General features: G+C 43.5%; 1 protein-coding gene across 1 annotated transcript; it reads left to right on the forward strand.

Annotated features, from left to right (window-relative positions):
* LOC109129502 (siroheme synthase-like) lies at positions 14,245–15,039 on the forward strand. The gene is made up of 3 exons (XM_019237765.1): positions 14,245–14,324; positions 14,391–14,662; positions 14,837–15,039. The coding sequence occupies exons 1-3, from the start codon at positions 14,245–14,247 to the stop codon at positions 15,037–15,039; spliced, it is 555 nt and encodes a 184-aa protein (XP_019093310.1).

Genomic DNA, 20,350 nt, shown 5'->3' on the forward strand with positions numbered 1-20,350 from the left:
AGACCACAACACCCATCTCCAAGTCATGAGTAGGATAGTTGTCCTCATGCTTCTGGAACTGCCGCGAAGCATAGGCAATCACCTTCCCATGCTGCAACAACACACATCCCAAACCCACTCTAGATGCATTTGTATAAACCACATAGGGTTCTCCCTGCTCACGTAAAGCCAACACCGGAGCAGTAGTCAACATCTCCTTCAGGCTTGCAAAGCCCTCCTCACACTCTTGTGACCAGACAAAAGGAACATCCTTCCCCGTCAACTTAGTCATAGGACGTGCTCTGCTCACAAACCCTGAAACTCCTGAAAATGATGACAGACACGTCCAGAAACTGCTGAAACACGTTGTTCATCAATCTTATAAACGCAGTTGGTGCTTTAGTCAACCCAAACAGCATCACAACAAACTCATAATGCCCATACCTCGTCTTGAAAGCAGTCTTCCTTACATCTGCGTCATCTATCGGGATCTGATGATAACCCGAAGCCAGATCTATCTTAGAGAACCAAGTAGCACCTCTCAACTGATCCAACAACTCATCGATTCTCGGAAAAGGGTACTTGTTCTTCACAGTGACCCGGTTGAGACCTCTGTAATCGATACACAAGCGGAAACTCCCATCCTTCTTCTTAACGAATAACACCGGCGCTCCCCACGGTGATACACTAGGACGGATGAATCCCTTGCTCAACTAATCCTCTAGCTGCTTCTTCAGCTTTGCCATCTCTACTGGAGCCATCCTGTAAGGAGCCTTGGATAACGGTGTCGTCCCTGGTTCCAGTTCAATCGTAAAAGGATCAGACCGAGAAGGTGGTAATCCCTGCAACGATTAGAACATGTCCTCAAACTCCTCTACAACCTGAATACCGCTAACCGTAGACTTCCCCACAAACCTCATGTGTTGAGAACCTAACACTTTATCACAAGACAACATAAAATCTGAACTTACTAAGAATTCACAAAGATAAAGTATCAGAGATTATACCTGTGATCGCCCCGACACTGGTCCCACTAGTCTCCACAGTCGTGTAAACTCGTGGCGCCTGCTCAATCCGTGCCACCGGCTGCTCTCCCGGCTGCAACTGCTGCAATGCCGTCACTGCTACCGGCTGCAACTTGGGACAATACGGCTTGATGTACCCTGGCTCCCTGCAATAATAGCACACACGATCTGCTGTCGACGGGGCACTCCTCTTGGGACAGCTAGCAATCTTGTGGTCCTTGCTCCCACACATGAAGCAACTCGCACCACTCGACGTCTGCCTAGCCTCCCACTTCCTCTTGGTTCCCTGCGCAGGCTTACCGCCCTTGCTAGAACCACCCTAATGTGTAGCCCTACTAGGCTGGACTGCTGGGCTAGCCGCCACTGATTGTGCCTGGGTATCCTCCTCTATCCCTGCTGCAATCTCAACCAGCTCTGCACGCGAAGCATAACTCCGCCCCTACAGTGATCCCTCAAGTCATCACGTAGGGCCCTCAAGAACCTCGTGATCTGAGCCTCCTCAGACTCCATATCCCGACCCCCATACCTCAGAAGTCGACTGAACTCAAAGTCAAGCTCCCGCACTGACCGAGTCCCCTGAGCTAGCTGAAGGAACTGTACCTCCAACCTATCCAGTGCATCCCTAGGGAAATACTTGCGGTTGAACTCCAAGATGAAGTCAGCCCAAGACATCTCCCTCTGCACTCTCCTGGCTGCCACAGAACTCCACCACAACTGAGCATCACTAGTCAAATAGTGGACCCCAATGTCCACCCAAAACCCATCAGGACACCTCAAAGTATGGAAGTTACGTTCCACACTCCTCCTCCACGCATCCGCAGCGGTAGGATCTGTACCTCCCGAAAACCGCTCGGTACCAATACGGCTAATCTCTGTCAGCATGCTGATATAACGAGAATGAGCTCCCACATTCGCAGCCACTGGCTGCTGCTCCTCCGCCACCACTGGTGGCACTACCTGAGCCTGAGCCGGTACCATAGGTGGCAACCGCTCCAACAAATGTGCCAGCAAACACGCAAGGTCGACCCTCGGGACTCCAGCCACTGGGACACCCGCACCTGAGGCCCTAACATCACCGGCTACTGGAGCATCAACACTGCCCCCTCCAGCCACACTCATGGAATCCCCCTGGACACCCTGCGACTCGCCGACACCCTCTGCTGTAACACTCTGTTCCGCAGTCTCACTAACCGCTGGGACTCTGCCCCTACCACGACCACGTCCGCGTCCACGACCACGACCAGCAACAGCATCCTCTCTAACCATTTGCACTACCATGAGCAGAAAGCTAAACACACAATAAACAGAACACAAAAACAAAAGAAAACACACTGTGGAATCACAATGTAGGCTCGAAGAAAATGTTCTAGGCCTCCATGCCACACACAATTGACTAACTCACATAATCAATCAAGATATGCAATCCCAGACAACACAACAGAAACCTAGTGGGCCCAAACCTAGAACCGTAAGGGCTCTAATACCAAACTGAAACGACCTGATCCGTTTTTTTTTCTTTAAGATAAATAATAAATAATAAATACATAAATATAATATAATAATAAACTACAACTAGTGGTTCCATACCCACTAGCCACCTAATCACAACCACAATCAACAGCGGAACAGCAATACCAATATCCAATAAATATAAATAACCAATATTCAACATAACCAATATCCAAATAACAGGAATCATAGAACCAAAAACCTAGCAATATTTTTAATGACCCAACTCTAGCAACCTAGCAATGCCAGACAACAATCAATCGAGTCCCTAGAACATCCTCCTCTTCATTGCCTTGATTCCACGATCACACTATGCCTTTACCTGCATCACAAACACACATTGCAATGCATGAGTATTTTATTAAACACTCAGTAAGGCAATCCTACCATCTACTGGGCTATACACACAAGCAATAGAGATACTCTAACCATCAAACAACAATCAACAAACAAACCAGGCTTGGCATCGACCGACACAAGGATTGCATCGACCGACACCATCAGGGACCAGCATCGACCGACACAAGTTATGCATCGATCGATACCAGGTTAGCTTGCATCGACCGATGCTTCCACTTGCATCGATCGACACATGCTCGACATCACGTGGAAGCCCTAATCACATCGACCGACGCCTCCACAAGACATCGACCGATGCTCCTAGGTCAACCGCGCCGTCCTCGAACTAGCATCGACCGACGCCCATAGAGCATCAATCGACGCTCATGTCGAGCATCGTCTCCCCGAAGCTTCTCGCCGGATCTCCATTCCTGCCACCACAAGAATCGATCCCAAGCCACAAGAAAACTTCCTAATGCCTCAAATAACATACTAGCAAGCCTAACAACACAGAAACAAACAGATCAGAATAATCTCCAGCTTAGATAAGCCATGATCATGCACTTACCTTTGCCACAGAAGAATATGAACCTCAAACAAGCTATAGAACACTCCTAGCAAGCTCCTACAACGATCCCAGCTACAAATCTCTACAGGAACAGCTTCAAATCTCCAAAACTCACCAAGAACGCTTAGAACTCTTTTCTCCCTTCTCGTTTCTCTCAAAAACGGCTAAAGTCGCATAATGAGACAAAAGGAACGACTTAAGGGTTTTCCTTTCCCTTTTGACCAAAACGCAGCGTTTAGCTTAAGTTTAAACGTAGGAAATTAGGTCAGCATCGACCGATGCTCCCCCTGCATCGATCGATGCATATCTCAAACTGGAAATTCCGGTTCGCGGATGTCACAGAAGATGTAACGGCGGCGAAGATGAAGAGGCGGGGTTGAAGAATACACATTTGGTGAGTTATATATTTTTAGAGTTTGAATATTTTTTCTCCCCAAATGATTGATGACATATAATTCAGCAAAAGAACTTATAAGATTAATTACAGATCAATGAATGTAGTAGACTTGCTCGTTTGTTTCGCTGATTAGTCGGGGCTGTGCTCAACATTAAGAATTTAGCATAATGAAGTAATTGACATTATTTCTTTGTTCGTTTTTGTTTAATGTTTCGAATCGTTTGGGTTTGAGTAAACCATCAAAAATAAGTAAAAATCTTTTTATCAATCAACCACAACAAGTGACTTATACTCTTCTCTATCTATTACAGCCTCCATGATCATCATAGGGTCAATCTCTCCATCATGTTCCAAAAATACTTTGATCAAATACTTCTGGCTCATGCGCACAAAACCAGATTAGGTCAAATCAGATTTTACATATTGCCTCAACATGTATAAATTTGTTTCACGGTTCCAAAGATCTACTTGCTTTGTCGGAGAATCCAGTGAAAGCATCTTCAACTGAAGAAAACTTGATCACTTTGACATCGCCGAAGAATGAGAATATTGCCTTGAACTGTAGGAGGCACGAAACAAAGTGATTACTTGATTAAGAGTAATAGATAGCTAAAGAAATTTTAGTTACCGTATCTTCATTGCTCTGCTTTGGAACTTAAGAACCCGAGAGGGGCTTGTCTTATTTGATGCCTCACATTCATCTCTTCCGTCCTGACAAAGCTGAACATCAAGCCATGACTCTTTTACATGGAAAATAATTTTGTATCTGAGGATGTTCTTTCTGAAATGAATAATTCGAAAAACAACAATATCTTCAAAGCTTAGGTTACTTGTTTCGAAAATGCAGGGTTATCTAGAAAAGAATACTCTCTGATACCAATGCAGGGTTATCCGGAAGCTCCTTAAGCTTGATATTGACCTTTAATTGTTAGTAGCAGATTAACTACTTTTTCTCTTCCCATTTTGTGAAATGTTGGAGACTGTGTAAGATTGTGAATTCGACCAGCAGCTACACAGAAAACTCATGAATAGATCAAACATAATAGGAAAACAGAAAAATTTTAACCTTTAATGAGATTGATGTATACTCAAGCAAGGACATCTAGCCTAATACAATCGAACTGAAATGTAATGTCGAAGAGTAACACACAAGAGATAGAAAAATCAAAACTTTAACAGACACTTTGAGCAATCAATTGCAGATCCAAGTACATTAGTTAATCACTTGATCAGATTCAAAAGCAGAGATGAAAAATCAACTAAAGTGATCAAAAAGTCAAAACCCATCTCAGGTTATAGCAAATACAATGCAATCAAACAATAAAGAACTGATCTTAAAACGAAACACTGAGATTTAAAGGTCAACGGTGAGCTCGAATTAAAATCAGACAGAACCAACGAATTAAATAACCTAACTTCATGTAACATCTGCGAACCGGAATTTCTGGTTTGGGATGTGCATCGATCGATGCAGGTGGAGCATCGGTCGATGATGACTTAATTTCCGGCGTTTTGACTTAAGTTAAAACGCTGCGTTTTGGACAAAGGAAAAGGGAAAAAACCTTAAGTCGTTTCTTTTGTCTCATTAGTTGTTTTGGCCGCATTTGAGAGAGAGAAAAGAGAGAAAGAGTGTTCTTGGTGTTCTTGGAAATTTTCTGTGAATTGGTGGCTTTTCTGGATAGATCTGTAGCTGGGATCGTTGTAGGAGCTTGCTAGGAGTGTTCTATTGCTTGTTTGAGGTTCAGAGTCTTCTGTGGCAAAGGTAAGTGCATGACCATGCGTCGGTCGATGCAATGGGAGCGTCGGTCGATGCAATGGGAGCGTCGGTCGATGCAGATCCTGCGTCGGTCGACGCAACCTCCAACTGGTGTCGGTCGATGCAGATCCTGCGTATCGGTCGATGTTGAGTCCTGGTTTGTTATTGTTGATTGTTGATTGTTTATTGATGGTTAGAGATGTCTCTATTGCTTGTGTGTATAGCCCAATAGATGGGAGGATTGCCTTACTGAGTGTTTATAAAATACTCATGCATTGCAATTTGTGTTTGTGATGTAGGTAAAGGCAAAATGTGATCGTGGAATCAAGGCAATGAAGAAGAGGATATTCTAGGGACTCGATTGATTGTTGTCTGGCATTGCTAGGTTGCTAGAGTTGGGTCATTAGAAACATTGCTAGATTGCTGGTTCTATGATTCCTGTTATTTGGATATTAGTTATGTTGAATATTGGTTATTTATTTTTGTTGGATATTTATTGGATATTGGTATTGCTATTCCGCTGTTGATTGTGATTGTGATTAGGTGGCTAGTGGGTATGGGACCACTAGTTGTAGTTTATTATTCTATTATATTTATGTATTTATGTATTTATTATTTATTTAAAAAATTAAAAAAAACCGGGTCAGGTCGTTTCAGTTTGGTATCAGAGCTCTTACGGTTCTAGGTTTGGGTTCACTAGGTTTCTGTTGTGTTGTCTGGGATTGCATGTCTTGATTGATTATGTGAGTTAGTCAATTGTGTGTGGCATAGAGTCCTAGAACATCTTCTTTGAGCCTTCAATGAGATTCCACGGTGAGTTATTGTTATGTTTCTTTGTGTGGTTTTGATTTGTTCTATGCTTGTTAGCATCTGTTCTTGGAAGATCAGTGGTTAAAGGTGTTTAAGTTGCTGGTCGTGGACGTGGGCGTTGTCGTGGCAGTGGTCGGGTGCGTTCCCGAGGCTAGCGAGTGTGTGGTCCAGAGTTCCACGAGGAGGTATGTCAGAGGGTCGCAAGCGTATCAGGAGGGACCATAGAGGGTTTCAGCCGGTGAGTGTGCCGGACGTGCTGGGAACCCAGGTGTGGGGTTGCAGCGGGTGAAGCCCAGGGTCGAGATGATCGCTTGGCGGATCTGTTGACGTGCTGTTGGAGCGGTGACCGTGAGGGGTACCAGTGCAGGCTCCAGTTGTACCGCATGTGGCGGGGTGCAGCTGAAGGCTGAGGAGGTTGAGGATTTTTCCATCTTATCTTAGGAGGATGGAGCAGTTGTAGATGACTGGTGCGAGATTCTTCGCGAGAGTTATTGAGCCTAAAGAGGCGGATAGGTGGACATATGTTTTTGGAGCAGATATTTTTCTGTTTGGTGGTTAATCCAGTTGGATGTTAGAAGTTGAGTGGGCAGTTATAACATTGCAATGTTATACTCGGACCACAGGAGGTACTTTTGGTCAGAAGATGTTTATAGTCGTTAATGATTGTTGCTCCTGAAGGGATGGTGGTTTTCCCAGAATACCGATAGCTCGAGGGGTTGTGGGCTCCGAGAGTGACAGAGGGGATGATTTTCTCCTGAGGGATGATGTTCACCTGAGGGGATGATTAGTTCCTCTGATACCGAGATCTTGAGGATTATGATCCAAGAGTGAGACGGTATAACTCGAAGACGGTGGTCTGAGAGTGAGATCGGTATGGCTCGAAGGTTGCGACCTAAGGGTGGAAATTTGGGAGCAAGCAATACCGAGGAAATCTTGATTATCCTCAAAAATGAGAAATGGGTCCAAGATGCTGAGCAACAAAGTTGGATTTTAGATGTAGACCTCGAGAGATTGACGGTGGTTTAATCTCGAGTTTTAGATGTGTTGACCAAAGGGCCAGGGTTTTATTGACCGGAGCGGTTATGAATGTGTGGCTGTTGCGCCAGGATTATGAGGCCGGTGGTGCTGGAGTCCCGGGAAGGGGAATTGTAGCAGGTTTGAGCCGGGAAAGGCATGTTTTCCAGATACATAAGTTCACAAGAAGCCTTCATGGCAGGATAATCTAATCGTTGCGAGGATTTTGGATTACGTTCATTGGAGATGGACAAGGTTGCTAGATTCAAGGGTTTGGTAAGCTTGCTGAGGGAAATAAGGCAAGTGGTTTGAGTTGGCGGCCTGCAAAGCAATTGATGCGGTGAATCAGAATGTGCGAACGTATGGTATTTGTTTGTTTTATTACGCTTGTATTGATGATTTGCTGTGGAGAATTGCTAAGCGAAACACTAACTTTCTAATAAGCTATCTTGTGGAAGTTTCCCTAAGAGGCAAGTTACTAGAGGTTCTTGGATGGACAAGAAGTGTGGAAATCCGGGTGGTGGTGAGTTGATGTCAGCATATTTGATTATTAGTCTAGTAGAGCTGAGGAAGAAAATTGGGGATTCTTACGCCTTACCACTTCACTGTGGGGAGCATCGGTGTTGTTCGTCAAGTAAAAGGACGTGGTATGGGTATGAGTTTGTGGCGATGCCATTTGGGTTGACTAACGCACCAGCTGCGTTTATGAGATTGATGAACAGCGAGTTTCAAGAGTTTCTGGACGTGTTTGTCATCATTTTCATCGACGACATCCTGGTTTATTCTAAGAGTCCTGAAGAGCATGCAGTGCATTTGAGATCAGTTCTGGAGAAGCTGCGTGATCAGAAGTTGTTTGCTAAGCTGAGCAAGTGTAGTTTCTGGCAGCGGGAGATGGGTTTTCTAGGGCACATTGTGTCTGCAGATGGAATTTCTGTGGATCCGGAGAAGATTCAGGCTATCAGGGATTGGCCGAAACTGCAGAATGCCACATAGATCAGGAGTTTTCTTGGGTTGGCAGGTTACTACAGGAGGTTTGTGCAGGGGTTTGCGAGCAGAGCACGACCTATGACTAAGTTGGCAGGGAAGGATGTTCCTTTTGTTTGGTCACAGGAGTGCGAGGAGGGCTTTGCAAGCCTGAAGGATATGTTGACTACTGCTCCGGCGTTGGCTTTGCTTGATGATAGACAGGTTTTCACCCAGGGTATCAATTCCCGGTGCAGTTGTAGTACAAAGGGTTATCAATCCAAATGTTTGTGTATTGCTAGAAGGAAGGATATGATCAGAACAATGCAAGTCAAGCCAAGCAATTAGGGTTTTGGTTCTAACCATTCCTAAAATAAACAAAGTAAAAGAATATAAACAAGTAAACCACACGACCTAAGCACTCGATGCAAGCAATCGAGTACAGGATCGAGTGGGGTGATCGAGTATGCAAGTGAGATATGAACAGCTCGAGGTATTACTCGATACAGGTTATCGTGTACCTGATCGGGTAAGTAGTCGAGTAAGTGAAAGAAATGCAAATAAATAAAATACGAAAGTTCCTAAGGATGGGGGTAATCGAATCCTAAGTGTTCTAGACCAGTACGGATGCCTTACATGCCTCAAGCAATTATTTCCTAGACAATGAACCTCTAAGACCTTGTCACCACACTTTCGCACTAGCAACAATCAACCTTGAACACATTACCACACTGTCGCACTAGCAATATGAACAAGCAGGCATTAAGAACGATTCATTATTGTCAGTAGACTTAAACTCATCTAATTTTGTTACTCAGAGTTAAGTAAACCTCTAGCATTGGCTAAATCAAGCATTTTATCTACTCCTTTCGGCCTGTAGCATTTGTAAACGCCCTAGATCTAATCTCAACCTTTCGGTCTGTTGACAGCATTAAGAGCACCAATCTAGAAGGAAATCTATCAATCATTTACAATCAACTAAAGCATCCTAACCGATCAAGAACACAAAATCATCTATCCCATCCCTAGAAACTTTACTACACTACTCGGACATAGACGCGAATAACAAAGCAATCAAAATGAATGAAAATGACATAGTATTAAAAGATAGAGTACAGTAGAGAAAGTAAAGGATAGAAATCTAAGAAAACTACAAAATAAAAATGCAAAACAAGAAGAAAAATGTTGAGTCGCTCAGTTCTCTCACAGAGGCTCTCGCTCTCTTGTTTGAGGGTCTGCGGCGTGCTTCCCAGACCTGCCCGATGATCTTCGGGTTGCTCTTCATGCTCTTGGATCCTCCTCGATCGTGTTGGGGTTCAGACTTGTTCTTGCAGCTCGATGGCTCCTTCGGGTACATGCTCGAGTTGTCCTTGTTTTTCCCCATTTTTGGCTCTTTAGCACCTGTTTTCATCCAAAATATGCAAATACAGAAATGCAACACCCTAAATGCTCTAAAAGTGAATTCCTACAGTAAATGACCTAAAAATGCTAAGTTAGAGGTATGAACAATGCAAAATATGGACAAAAAAGGATGCTAAAAACATGTAAATTAGAGAGTTATCACCTGAGCAGGGAGAACCCTATGTGGTTTATACAGATGCATCCAGAGTGGGTTTGGGATGTGTGTTGATGCAGCATGGAAAGGTGATTGCCTATGCTTCGCGGCAGTTGCAGAAGCATGAGGACAACTATCCTACTCATGACTTTGAGATGGGTGATGTAGTATTTGCCTCGAAAATTTGGAGATCTTATCTTTATGGTGCAAAAGTACAGGTGTTTACAGATCATAAGAGCCTGAAGTATATATTCACTCAGCCCGAGCTGAACTTGAGGCAGAGGCGATGGATGGAGCTGGTGGTGGATTATGATCTTGAGATAGCCTATCATCCCAGTAAGGCTAACTTGGTTGCAGATGCTTTGAGTCAGAAGTGGGCGGCTTCGGCTCAGGAGTAGGATATGGATTCTCTGGTAAGAGAGATCGGTGCGTTGAGCTTGTGTGCGGTTTCTTAGGAGCCGTTGGGTCTGGTTGCCGCTGATAGAGCAGATCTGTTGAACAGAGTACGGTTGGCTCAGGAGTCGGATTTGGGGCTGGTGAATGCCTCAAAGGATGTTGACTCAGAGTATCAGGTTTCGGCTATTGGTACAATTCTGGTGCATGGGCTGATATGTGTGCCCAAGGATGAGGAGTTGAGGCAGGAGATTCTGAGAGAAGCTTACGCTAGCATGTTCTCTATTCATCTAGGAGCGACTAAGATGTACCTAGATCTCAAGAGGTACTATCACTGGGTCGGGATGAAGAAGGATGTTGCTAGTTGGGTTGCGAGGTGCGTTGTGTGTCAGCAAGTGAAGGCTGAGCATCAGGTACCACGTGGTTTGCTGAAGAGTCTTCCCATTTTAGAGTGGAAGTGGGATATGATTACGATAGACTTCGTGGTTGGTTTGCCAGTGTCCAGGACGTTTGATGCTATCTGGGTCATTGTGGACCGATTGACTAAGTCGGCAGATTTTCTGGCCATTAAGAAGACGGTGTTCTGGAAGGCATTTCAGGCAGAGATGGGCACCAAGGTGCATATGAGTACAACTTATCATTCCCAGACAGATGGACAGTCAGAGAGGACGATCCAAACGTTGGAGGATTTGTTGAGGATGTGCGTGTTGGATTGGGGTGACCATTGGGCAGATCACTTGAGCTTGGTAGAGTTTGCTTACAATAACAGTTACCAGGCGAGTATTGGCATGGCTCCTTATGAGGCTTTGTATGGCAGGTCGTGTCGTACACCGTTATGCTGGACTCAGGTAGGGGAGAGGAGCATGTACGGGGCAGATTTTGTTCAGGAGACCTCGGAGAAGATTCGGGTTCTCAAGCTGAACATGAAGGAAGCTCAGAATTGGCAGAGGAGTTATGCCGATAGGAGGAGGAGAGATCTTGAGTTTCAGGTTGGAGATAGAGTGTACCTCAAGATGGCCATGTTGCGGGGACCGAACAGGTCATTGACTGAGACTAAGCTGAGTCTAAGGTATATGGGTCCGTTCAGAGTGATTGAGCGAGTTGGACCAGTGGCATATAGGCTGGAGTTACCTGAGGTTATGTGTGCATTTCATAAGGTTTTCCATGTGTCTCNCATTGGGCAGATCACTTGAGCTTGGTAGAGTTTGCTTACAATAACAGTTACCAGGCGAGTATTGGCATGGCTCCTTATGAGGCTTTGTATGGCAGGTCGTGTCGTACACCGTTATGCTGGACTCAGGTGGGGGAGAGGAGCATGTACGGGGCAGATTTTGTTCAGGAGACCTCGGAGAAGATTCGGGTTCTCAAGCTGAACATGAAGGAAGCTCAGAATTGGCAGAGGAGTTATGCCGATAGGAGGAGGAGAGATCTTGAGTTTCAGGTTGGAGATAGAGTGTACCTCAAGATGGCCATGTTGCGGGGACCGAACAGGTCATTGACTGAGACTAAGCTGAGTCTAAGGTATATGGGTCCGTTCAGAGTGATTGAGCGAGTTGGACCAGTGGCATATAGGCTGGAGTTACCTGAGGTTATGTGTGCATTTCATAAGGTTTTCCATGTGTCTCTGTTGCGGAAGTGTCTCCGTGAGGATGACCAGTTGTTGGCTAAGATCCCTGAGGATCTTCAGTCCAACATGACTTTGGAGGCGAGACCAGTGAGGGTTCTCGAGAGGAGGATCAAGGAACTTCGGAAGAAGAAGATTCCTTTGATGAGAGTCCTTTGGGACTGTGATGGTGTGGAGGAGCAGACTTGAGAGCCTGAGGCGAGGATGAAGGCAAGGTTTAAGAAGTGGTATGAGAAGCAAGCCACGACTTGAGCTTGCCTAGCCTGGTCCCATCTGTAGTCTGTGGCTGGAGCGGGAATGGAGTATTCCAGCCCATCTCTCTTGTTACTCAGTCGCTTGGGGTGGTTGGTTGTGCGACTCAGTAACAAGATGAGGTGGTGTTTAGGGTACAAAATTTCCGCAAGGCAGTGGTTTGGAGGAAAGTTTCCTGAATTAGAAGTTCCTATAAGTGGAAAGTTTCCAGATGTGGTAAGTGCTAAAAATGGAAAGTTTAATGTGAATTAGAATTTGTCCATTTTTGGTGGCGGAGAGCCTGGGGGAGGGCTTGTGTGGCCTTTGTGGCGGGCTGTTTAGCCATTGTGTGGCCTTCGTGGCGGGCTATTTAGCCATTGTGTAGCCTTCGTGGCGGGTTGTTTAACCAGAGTGCCTGTTGAGGCGGTCCTTCGGGACATATGTTCTTCGTGATGGTCCTTCGAGACGAGTGGTCTTTCTGGCGGTCTTGTTTAGGAAATTTGTTTGGCCTTGTTGGCGGTCCTGTTGAGGACATTTGTTTGGCCTTGGTGGCGGCCATGTTTATGACATTTGTTTGGCTTTTGTGGCGGTCCTGTTTAGGACATTTGTTTGGCCTTCGTGGCGGCCCATAGGACAGTGAGATGATCCTTGTGTGGGCATGGGGTATTCCAGTGATGGGATATGTGGTTGGTAGGACATTGTGTTGTCTTACGCGAGCCACGGGAAGGAAACTTGCTTAGGGATAAGACTAAGACGTGTTCAGAATTGTTTGCTCGCGACTCTTGAGGGACTTCGGTTCTCCTAGTACCGCCATATTCCAAGACTTTGGATGACGATCCGAAGGCGCGCTGTAGGGTGACGACCCGAGAGACGAATATTGGATTTCTTCTTATACATTATGGCATGCGGGTAGTGCCATACACTGGTAGTGCCATAGCTACAGCCTTCAGAAGTACTTCCTTACCACCTAGAGAGAGTGACTTAGCAAAACCATCCTTGAAGTCGGCTTTGTAGCTTATCACCAATGAACCCCAAAAGCGCCTGTTTCGAACCACTGAAGCACTCTGACAATCCCAGATAAGTTCCTGAGCCACCCTCTTCATAAATGTTGAGTGTCTACTTTACCATCTCTTTGGTCGCATCATTTGTTTTCTTCCCAAATGTCACAGCTGGCTTTGCGAAGTTGATCACTTGGCCAGAAGCTTTCCCATACTTATGTAGACAGAGTATAAGCTCCTCATATTCCTCCTTTGTTGCTCGACAAATGAACATGCTATCATCAGCAAACAGTAAATGCTGAATCATTGGACATGCTTCACTAAAACTAAAACCTGTGATACGATCTTGTTGTTGACTTCTCCGCAAAGCATACACCAAAGCCTCCGCACAGAGAATGAAAAGAAATGGAGACAGCGTATCTCCCTGGCGGATCCCTCGTCCCGGCTTGAATATACCGAAATCACAACCATTTATGAGAACCAAAAAGGTGACTGATCGCACACATACCATTATCCACTGTATCCACTGTGTATGAAACCCCATGTTGATGAAGAGATGCTCCAGAAAATCCCATTCCACTCGATCGTACGCTTTTGACATGTCTGTCTTCACCGCTATGAAACTTTCATCAAACTTCACATTGGTCTTTAAGGCATGCACAATCTCATGAGCTATCAGGATATTTTCTGATATCAACCGTCCTTCGAGACAATCTTTACAAAACGAGCACAGACTTATAGGCCTCATATCAGGCATTTGGCTTCTTAGGTATCAGGCAAATTTGTGTATGGTTCCATTCTTGTGGCATTACTCCTGAAGCGACCAACCCATGTACCTCTGCAATGATACCTGAACCAACCACTGACCAGTATCGTTTGAAGAAGGCTCCAGTCCACCCATCTGCACCAGGCCCACTATCTCCTTTGATGTTAAAAGCGGCTTGTTTGATTTCCTGAGGCAAAACTGGAGCAGTTAATTGCGCATTCATATCCTCTGTTACTCGCGGCTTCATCCCTTCTAAAAGCTCATCAGTACCATCCGAGTTAGATGACTGAAACAGATTAGATAAGTACTCCGCAGCAATGTTACCTTTTGAACCCTCCTCAAAGCATTCTACTCCATTTTTATCTATCAGTGATGTCAGACGATTCTTCAATCTCTTGTACTTAACACTCCCGTGAAAGTAGGCTGTGTTTTTATCGCCGTTTGAAGATGAAGTCTTTGTTAGGGAAAACGACATTGCGTCGCAGCTTCCTGAGCTGAAGAAGCTCTTGTCTGTGCTGAGAGAGAATAGAGTTAAAGGCTACAAAGGTGGTGATTGTGGACCAAGAGATGTGTATCTTGTTGGGACAGGACCAGGAGATCCTGAACTTCTGACTCTTAAAGCTGTCAGAGTTATTCAAAGTGCCGATCTTTTTCTTTACGACAGGCTTCTCTCCAATGATGTCTTGGAGTTGGTTGCTCCTGTTGCTAGGCTTCTTTATGTCGGCAAAACCGCTGGTTATCATAGCAGAAATCAGGTAATGTTCTTATTCTTGTCACTCTGTTCCAATCTAAGCAACTGCTTTTGATTCTCTAATTAATGTGGATGTTGCATTCTTTGGGAACTCAATATGATTGTGGTGACTGAAGTGGTTAATCTTACCGGAAGTTTGCAATTATATATGGTTACAGGGATTACTGCAGCATCAGGGATAGCAGCAGAGTTGGGGATTCCACTAACACATCGCGGTGTTGCAACTAGTGTGAGGTTCCTCACGGGACATTCTAGGAAAGGAGGGACCGACCCTTTGTTTGTTGCAGAGAATGCAGCTGACCCGAATACAACACTTGTCGTTTATGTGGGCTTGGGAACGTTACCTTCTCTAGCGCAATAACTGATGGACCATGGTCTCCCTTGTGATACACCAGCTGTTGCGGTTGAACGTGGAACCACTCCTCTACAACGTACGGTAAGCAACCAAACTATACTCTTTCTTTGTGATTTCCAGCAGGTCTGTTTGTTACTTGAGAGTGAGTTTTCAAGGCTTTGGAATGTTCAGCAGGTTTTTGCTGAGCTTAAAGATTTTGCAACTGAGATTCAGTCAGCTGGATTGGTTTCATCAGCGCTCGTCATCATAAGGAAAGTCGTCGAGCTCTCGCCTTTATGACCACATTGCACGAAAGAATCATCCTACCTTGTAGAGACCCGTTAGATGCTTTCATCGATATTACTGTGAAATTTTAGGAGCTATGAAGATTCAGAGATGTAATAAACAAAAGGAAGGCTGATATTTTCTTGTGTCCGTGTCCTTCTATTAATTTGGGCAATACCAATGTAATAAACAAAGGCTTCAATCAGAGCCAATATAAATGTTGGGGTAAATTTTAGGAAAAGCCAAGGTGCGCCTAAATTTTTCACTAGTTCATTTGTTAATGATTAATTTGGTGTTGGGAAGAAAAAGATTAGAGAATCGATCAACAACAAGATCACAATTCATAACCAAGTTTTATGTTGTAAACTAGAGAATCGAATGAAGGAATTCTCTTGTTCTTATTCATTGATCAAACTCGAGGTTACATATATATAGTCAAAGGCAAAGCCCAATTACATTAGGAATACTAAACCGACCTAGATAAAAGGACAAGACCGATGGGCCTTATGGCCTTGGATGGATACGGGCCATGATGGGCCTGGTTATGGAGTCCATCCGTAAAGTGGTTTATAACACTCCCCCTTGGATGACATAACCATGCCGATGCTAAAGGATCGTTGCAATACGCTAGGGGGTGCTGCCTCATTAAAACTTTACCAGGAAAACCCAATGGGACAAAACCACGGTGAAAGAAAAAGAGTACAACACGCATTGCTCCCCCTGTTCCAAGCATCACTCTAAGTCCTTAAGCCTCCGAATTCCAATCTGGTGCATGAGCTTCTTGAACGTTGTTGTCGGTAATGCCTTAGTGAAGAGATCGGCTGAGTTGTCGCATGATTGCACTTGCACCACTCGAACTTCTCCGACTTTTGTAGTTCGTGTGTGAAAAAGAACTTCGGTAGGATGTGCTTTGTCCGATCTCCCTTGATGTAACCTTCCTTGAGCTGTGCGATACAGGCCGTATTGTCTTCATAGATTACAGTCAGCTCCTTGTCCTCGACCATACCGCAATTCGCCCTGATGTGTTGAGTCATCGACCTCAACCATACACTTTCTTGTCCGGCTTCATGAATTGCTAGGATTTCCGCATGGTGAGACGAAGTGGCCACAATACTTTGCTTCATAGAACGCCACGAGATCGCCATACCACCGTGTGTAAATACGTAACCTGTTTGAGACTTACCATTATGTGGATCGGATGGATAACCTGCATCAGCAAAACCAACTAAACCTCCTTTGTTATAGTTAGTATAATATAAACCAAAATCTATCGTCCCTTGTAGGTAACGCAACACATGTTTAATACCGTTCTAGTGCCTTTTAGTCGGACAAGAACTAAATCTTGCTAGGAGGTTCACGGCAAAACATATGTCCGGTCTAGTGTGGCTAGCCAAGAACATTAACGCTCTTATAGCACTAAGGTATGGCACTTCAGGTTCGAGAACTTCTTCATCGCCCTTCTTTGGACCAAATGGATCTTTATCCAAGTCTAAGCTTCTAACAACCATTGGGCTGGTCAATGGGTGAGCTTGGTCCATTTTAAACCTCTTGAGTACCTTTTCTGTGTATGCCTTTTGATGCACAAGGATTCCATTACCAATGTACTCAAGCTGTAATCCCAAACAGAATTTTGTCTTGCCTAGGTCTTTCATCTCAAATTCTTTCTTTAGATATTCGACTGTTTGGGCGATTTCCCCAGAGGTCCCCAGGATGTTTAAATCATCCACATAAACTGCTATAATTACAAACCCTTTGTTTGCAAACTTCTTTATAAATATACATGGACTGATTGGGTCATTCTTATAGCCTTCTTTAGCTAAATATTCACTTAATCGGTTATACCACATTCGACCACTTTGTTTCAGTCCATAAAGGGATTTGTTCAGCCTAATGCACTACTGTTCTCGAGAACCACTCTTATCTTTGAGCTCAAAACCCTCTGGTAATCTCATATATATTTCATTATCCAGTGGACCATATAAGTATGCGGTTACAACATCCATTAACCGCAAATCCAGTTCTTCTCTTATAGCCAGACTTATTAAGTACCTAAATATTGTTGCATCCATCACAGGGGAGTCTGTCTCCTCATAGTCTATTCCTGGTCTTTGAGAGAATCCTTGTGCTACAAGCCGTGCTTTGTATCTCACGATTTCATTCTTCTCATTTATCTTTCTGAAACAAGAACTTTTTCAAGTATTTACTTATGAATGAATGAATGATGCAATCAAACAAACAAACATAAGTATGAATGATCAGAATGTAATGCAAGGTGTTTCAATTCCCTTATGATGTTGTAGCATAAAGGATGTCAATCCATAAAGAGTGTGATATGTAAGCAGTCAAGATGTGATCAATGCATTCAAGTTAAGCTAAACATCAAGTTGATTTGTTTCTAATAACCTAATGACAATAATGAAATGCAATGAACTAAGGCAACTTAAGACAATACTAATGCTGAATTAAACTGTAGAACAAGTGCAATAAACAAGACTAAGCAGAATTAACTAATAAGCAGAAGAAAACATGAACAGAACAATGCATAAGCAAGAAAGTAAAATGGAGCTCGACCTAGCACTCGGTCGAGTGCATGGTCGAGTGGGAGGTCGAGTTGACAAGCGAATGAACAGAAACAGAGCAAATAATGAAAACAGAGCAAACAGCAAGCAATTAACAATACTTAAACAGGGAAATCAATAAACAAAGAAAATCCTAAGGATGGATTCATGGGATGGACTCAAGCTATGGCTATCTAAATTGGTCAACAAACCTCAATCAACAATGAGCTATCTCTAGACAATGATCTTCTAATACATGTTAATCCATTCTCATGACAATAACAATCAAGCCAAGATACTTCTTAGACCTAGTTCTCACTAGCTATTACATATCAAAGCAGGCATTAAAACCCAGATCATCAATGTCAAAAATCACTTTAAACATCTAATCTCTTAGCATGCTTCATGATAATCTCTAGCATTAGCCTTATCTAACAACTTAGACATTGGTGTGATGCTAAGAAGCTTAAGATCTATCCTTACCCTCTCAGTATAAGAATAGCATAGAGCATATCTAATCTAGAAGAGATATATAACAATCAAGCTTGACCAATCTAAACAACCATAACCTTTACCCAGCCTAATCCATCCCTAAGATCCTAAGCCACTAATAAGATCTAAAAATCATCATGAAGAACACAAACCCAGAAATTAATGAAACTATCATGATTAGAAAGATGAGATAAAGATGAACAATATTGAACAAAGAAGTGAAAGCAAATATTCAACAGATTCAAAGTTATCAAGGTTACAAATGTATGAAAATCTAGAGAAAAGATAAGAGATGATGCAATAAAGTAAAAGAAGCTAAAAATGGCAAAAACTAGGTTATGAGGTGTCTACATGGTCTCCAGGGTCTCTCTTTTTTCGGCCACAAGTGTCAGTACACATATATATAGTAAAGAGAGAGAAGCCCTAGTTAGCTAGAGGACAAAACAGAGAGGTGGCGGTCAGCTCGACCATGTGCTCGGTCGAGTGCATGGTCGAGTGGTTGGCCCGTCAAGTAGCTTCAGTCTTCGATCTGGCATGATATCTGTTCAGTAAAATCCGTATAACTCCGACACAACACCTCCGATTGACTTGAAACTACAGGCATTAGAAACATAACTCAATTTCCTACAACTATCATGAAGGATCCGGAAGCTGAATCGCAACGAAAGATATTCATTCGGATCGATCTTTGAGGAGCTCGATATGCATCCGACCGAGTACTCGACCGTGTGCATGCTCGAGTGCTGTGGTAGAGTGGACTTCCGAACCTTTCTGATATTCCCTATCCTCTTGTTTAGCTCCAAAAATAACAGCAAGTCATTCCTTACCCTTTTAGAGCTCCATAATACCTAATAAGACTCCAAATGCACAAATGTATGCAATGCATGCTTCTAAACATCCTAAGTGCATATTTGGACAGAAATGGTGATAAAAACTAAGGAATCACTTCTATATGATGCAAAACATGAACTAAACAAGGCCTAAAATATGGTAAAATATAGTGACATCACTTTCTTACAAAGACCCACTTATGTCCAACTGGCTTTATTTCAGGTGTTGTCCTTAAGATCGAACCAAACACACTTCTCTTCTTTAAAGAGTTTAACTCCACGTCAATGGCTTCATTCCACTTTAGCCAATCTTTACTTTGAGTGCACTCTAATATAAACGTGGGTTCATGATCCTCATTTATCTCAAGTGCTACCTTGTATGCAAATATTTCATCGATGTCGACATCTTTACGATTCCATTGAATTCCAGACATGATATAACTTATTGAGATCTCATTATTATCAATACCTTCAGGACCTTGAGGTTCAGCGTTCCAAACCTCATTTGGTACCTTAGGATTTGCCGCGGCTATGTTTGTATTTTCTGTAACTCCCTTAACATCGGTCTGTTTTGCACCTTTAGACTTCANTATGCATCCGACCGAGTACTCGACCGTGTGCATGCTCGAGTGCTGTGGTAGAGTGGACTTCCGAACCTTTCTGATATTCCCTATCCTCTTGTTTAGCTCCAAAAATAACAGCAAGTCATTCCTTACCCTTTTAGAGCTCCATAATACCTAATAAGACTCCAAATGCACAAATGTATGCAATGCATGCTTCTAAACATCCTAAGTGCATATTTGGACAGAAATGGTGATAAAAACTAAGGAATCACTTCTATATGATGCAAAACATGAACTAAACAAGGCCTAAAATATGGTAAAATATAGTGACATCACTTTCTTACAAAGACCCACTTATGTCCAACTGGCTTTATTTCAGGTGTTGTCCTTAAGATCGAACCAAACACACTTCTCTTCTTTAAAGAGTTTAACTCCACGTCAATGGCTTCATTCCACTTTAGCCAATCTTTACTTTGAGTGCACTCTAATATAAACGTGGGTTCATGATCCTCATTTATCTCAAGTGCTACCTTGTATGCAAATATTTCATCGATGTCGACATCTTTACGATTCCATTGAATTCCAGACATGATATAACTTATTGAGATCT

The sequence above is a fragment of the Camelina sativa genome, chromosome 16 (genome assembly GCF_000633955.1).
Source record: "Camelina sativa cultivar DH55 chromosome 16, Cs, whole genome shotgun sequence".
In the NCBI taxonomy this organism is placed as follows: Eukaryota; Viridiplantae; Streptophyta; class Magnoliopsida; order Brassicales; family Brassicaceae; genus Camelina; species Camelina sativa.

Excerpts from the sequence above, each read along its gene's own strand:
- LOC109129502 (XM_019237765.1), top strand. The coding sequence starts at position 14,245 with ATGTTACCTTTTGAACCCTCCTCAAAGCATTCTACTCCATTTTTATCT. Across the intron at positions 14,325-14,390 it reads AGACGATTCTTCAATCTCTT|GGAAAACGACATTGCGTCGC; the intron begins GTACTTAACACT and ends AGTCTTTGTTAG. Across the intron at positions 14,663-14,836 it reads TTATGTCGGCAAAACCGCTG|GGATTACTGCAGCATCAGGG; the intron begins GTTATCATAGCA and ends ATATGGTTACAG.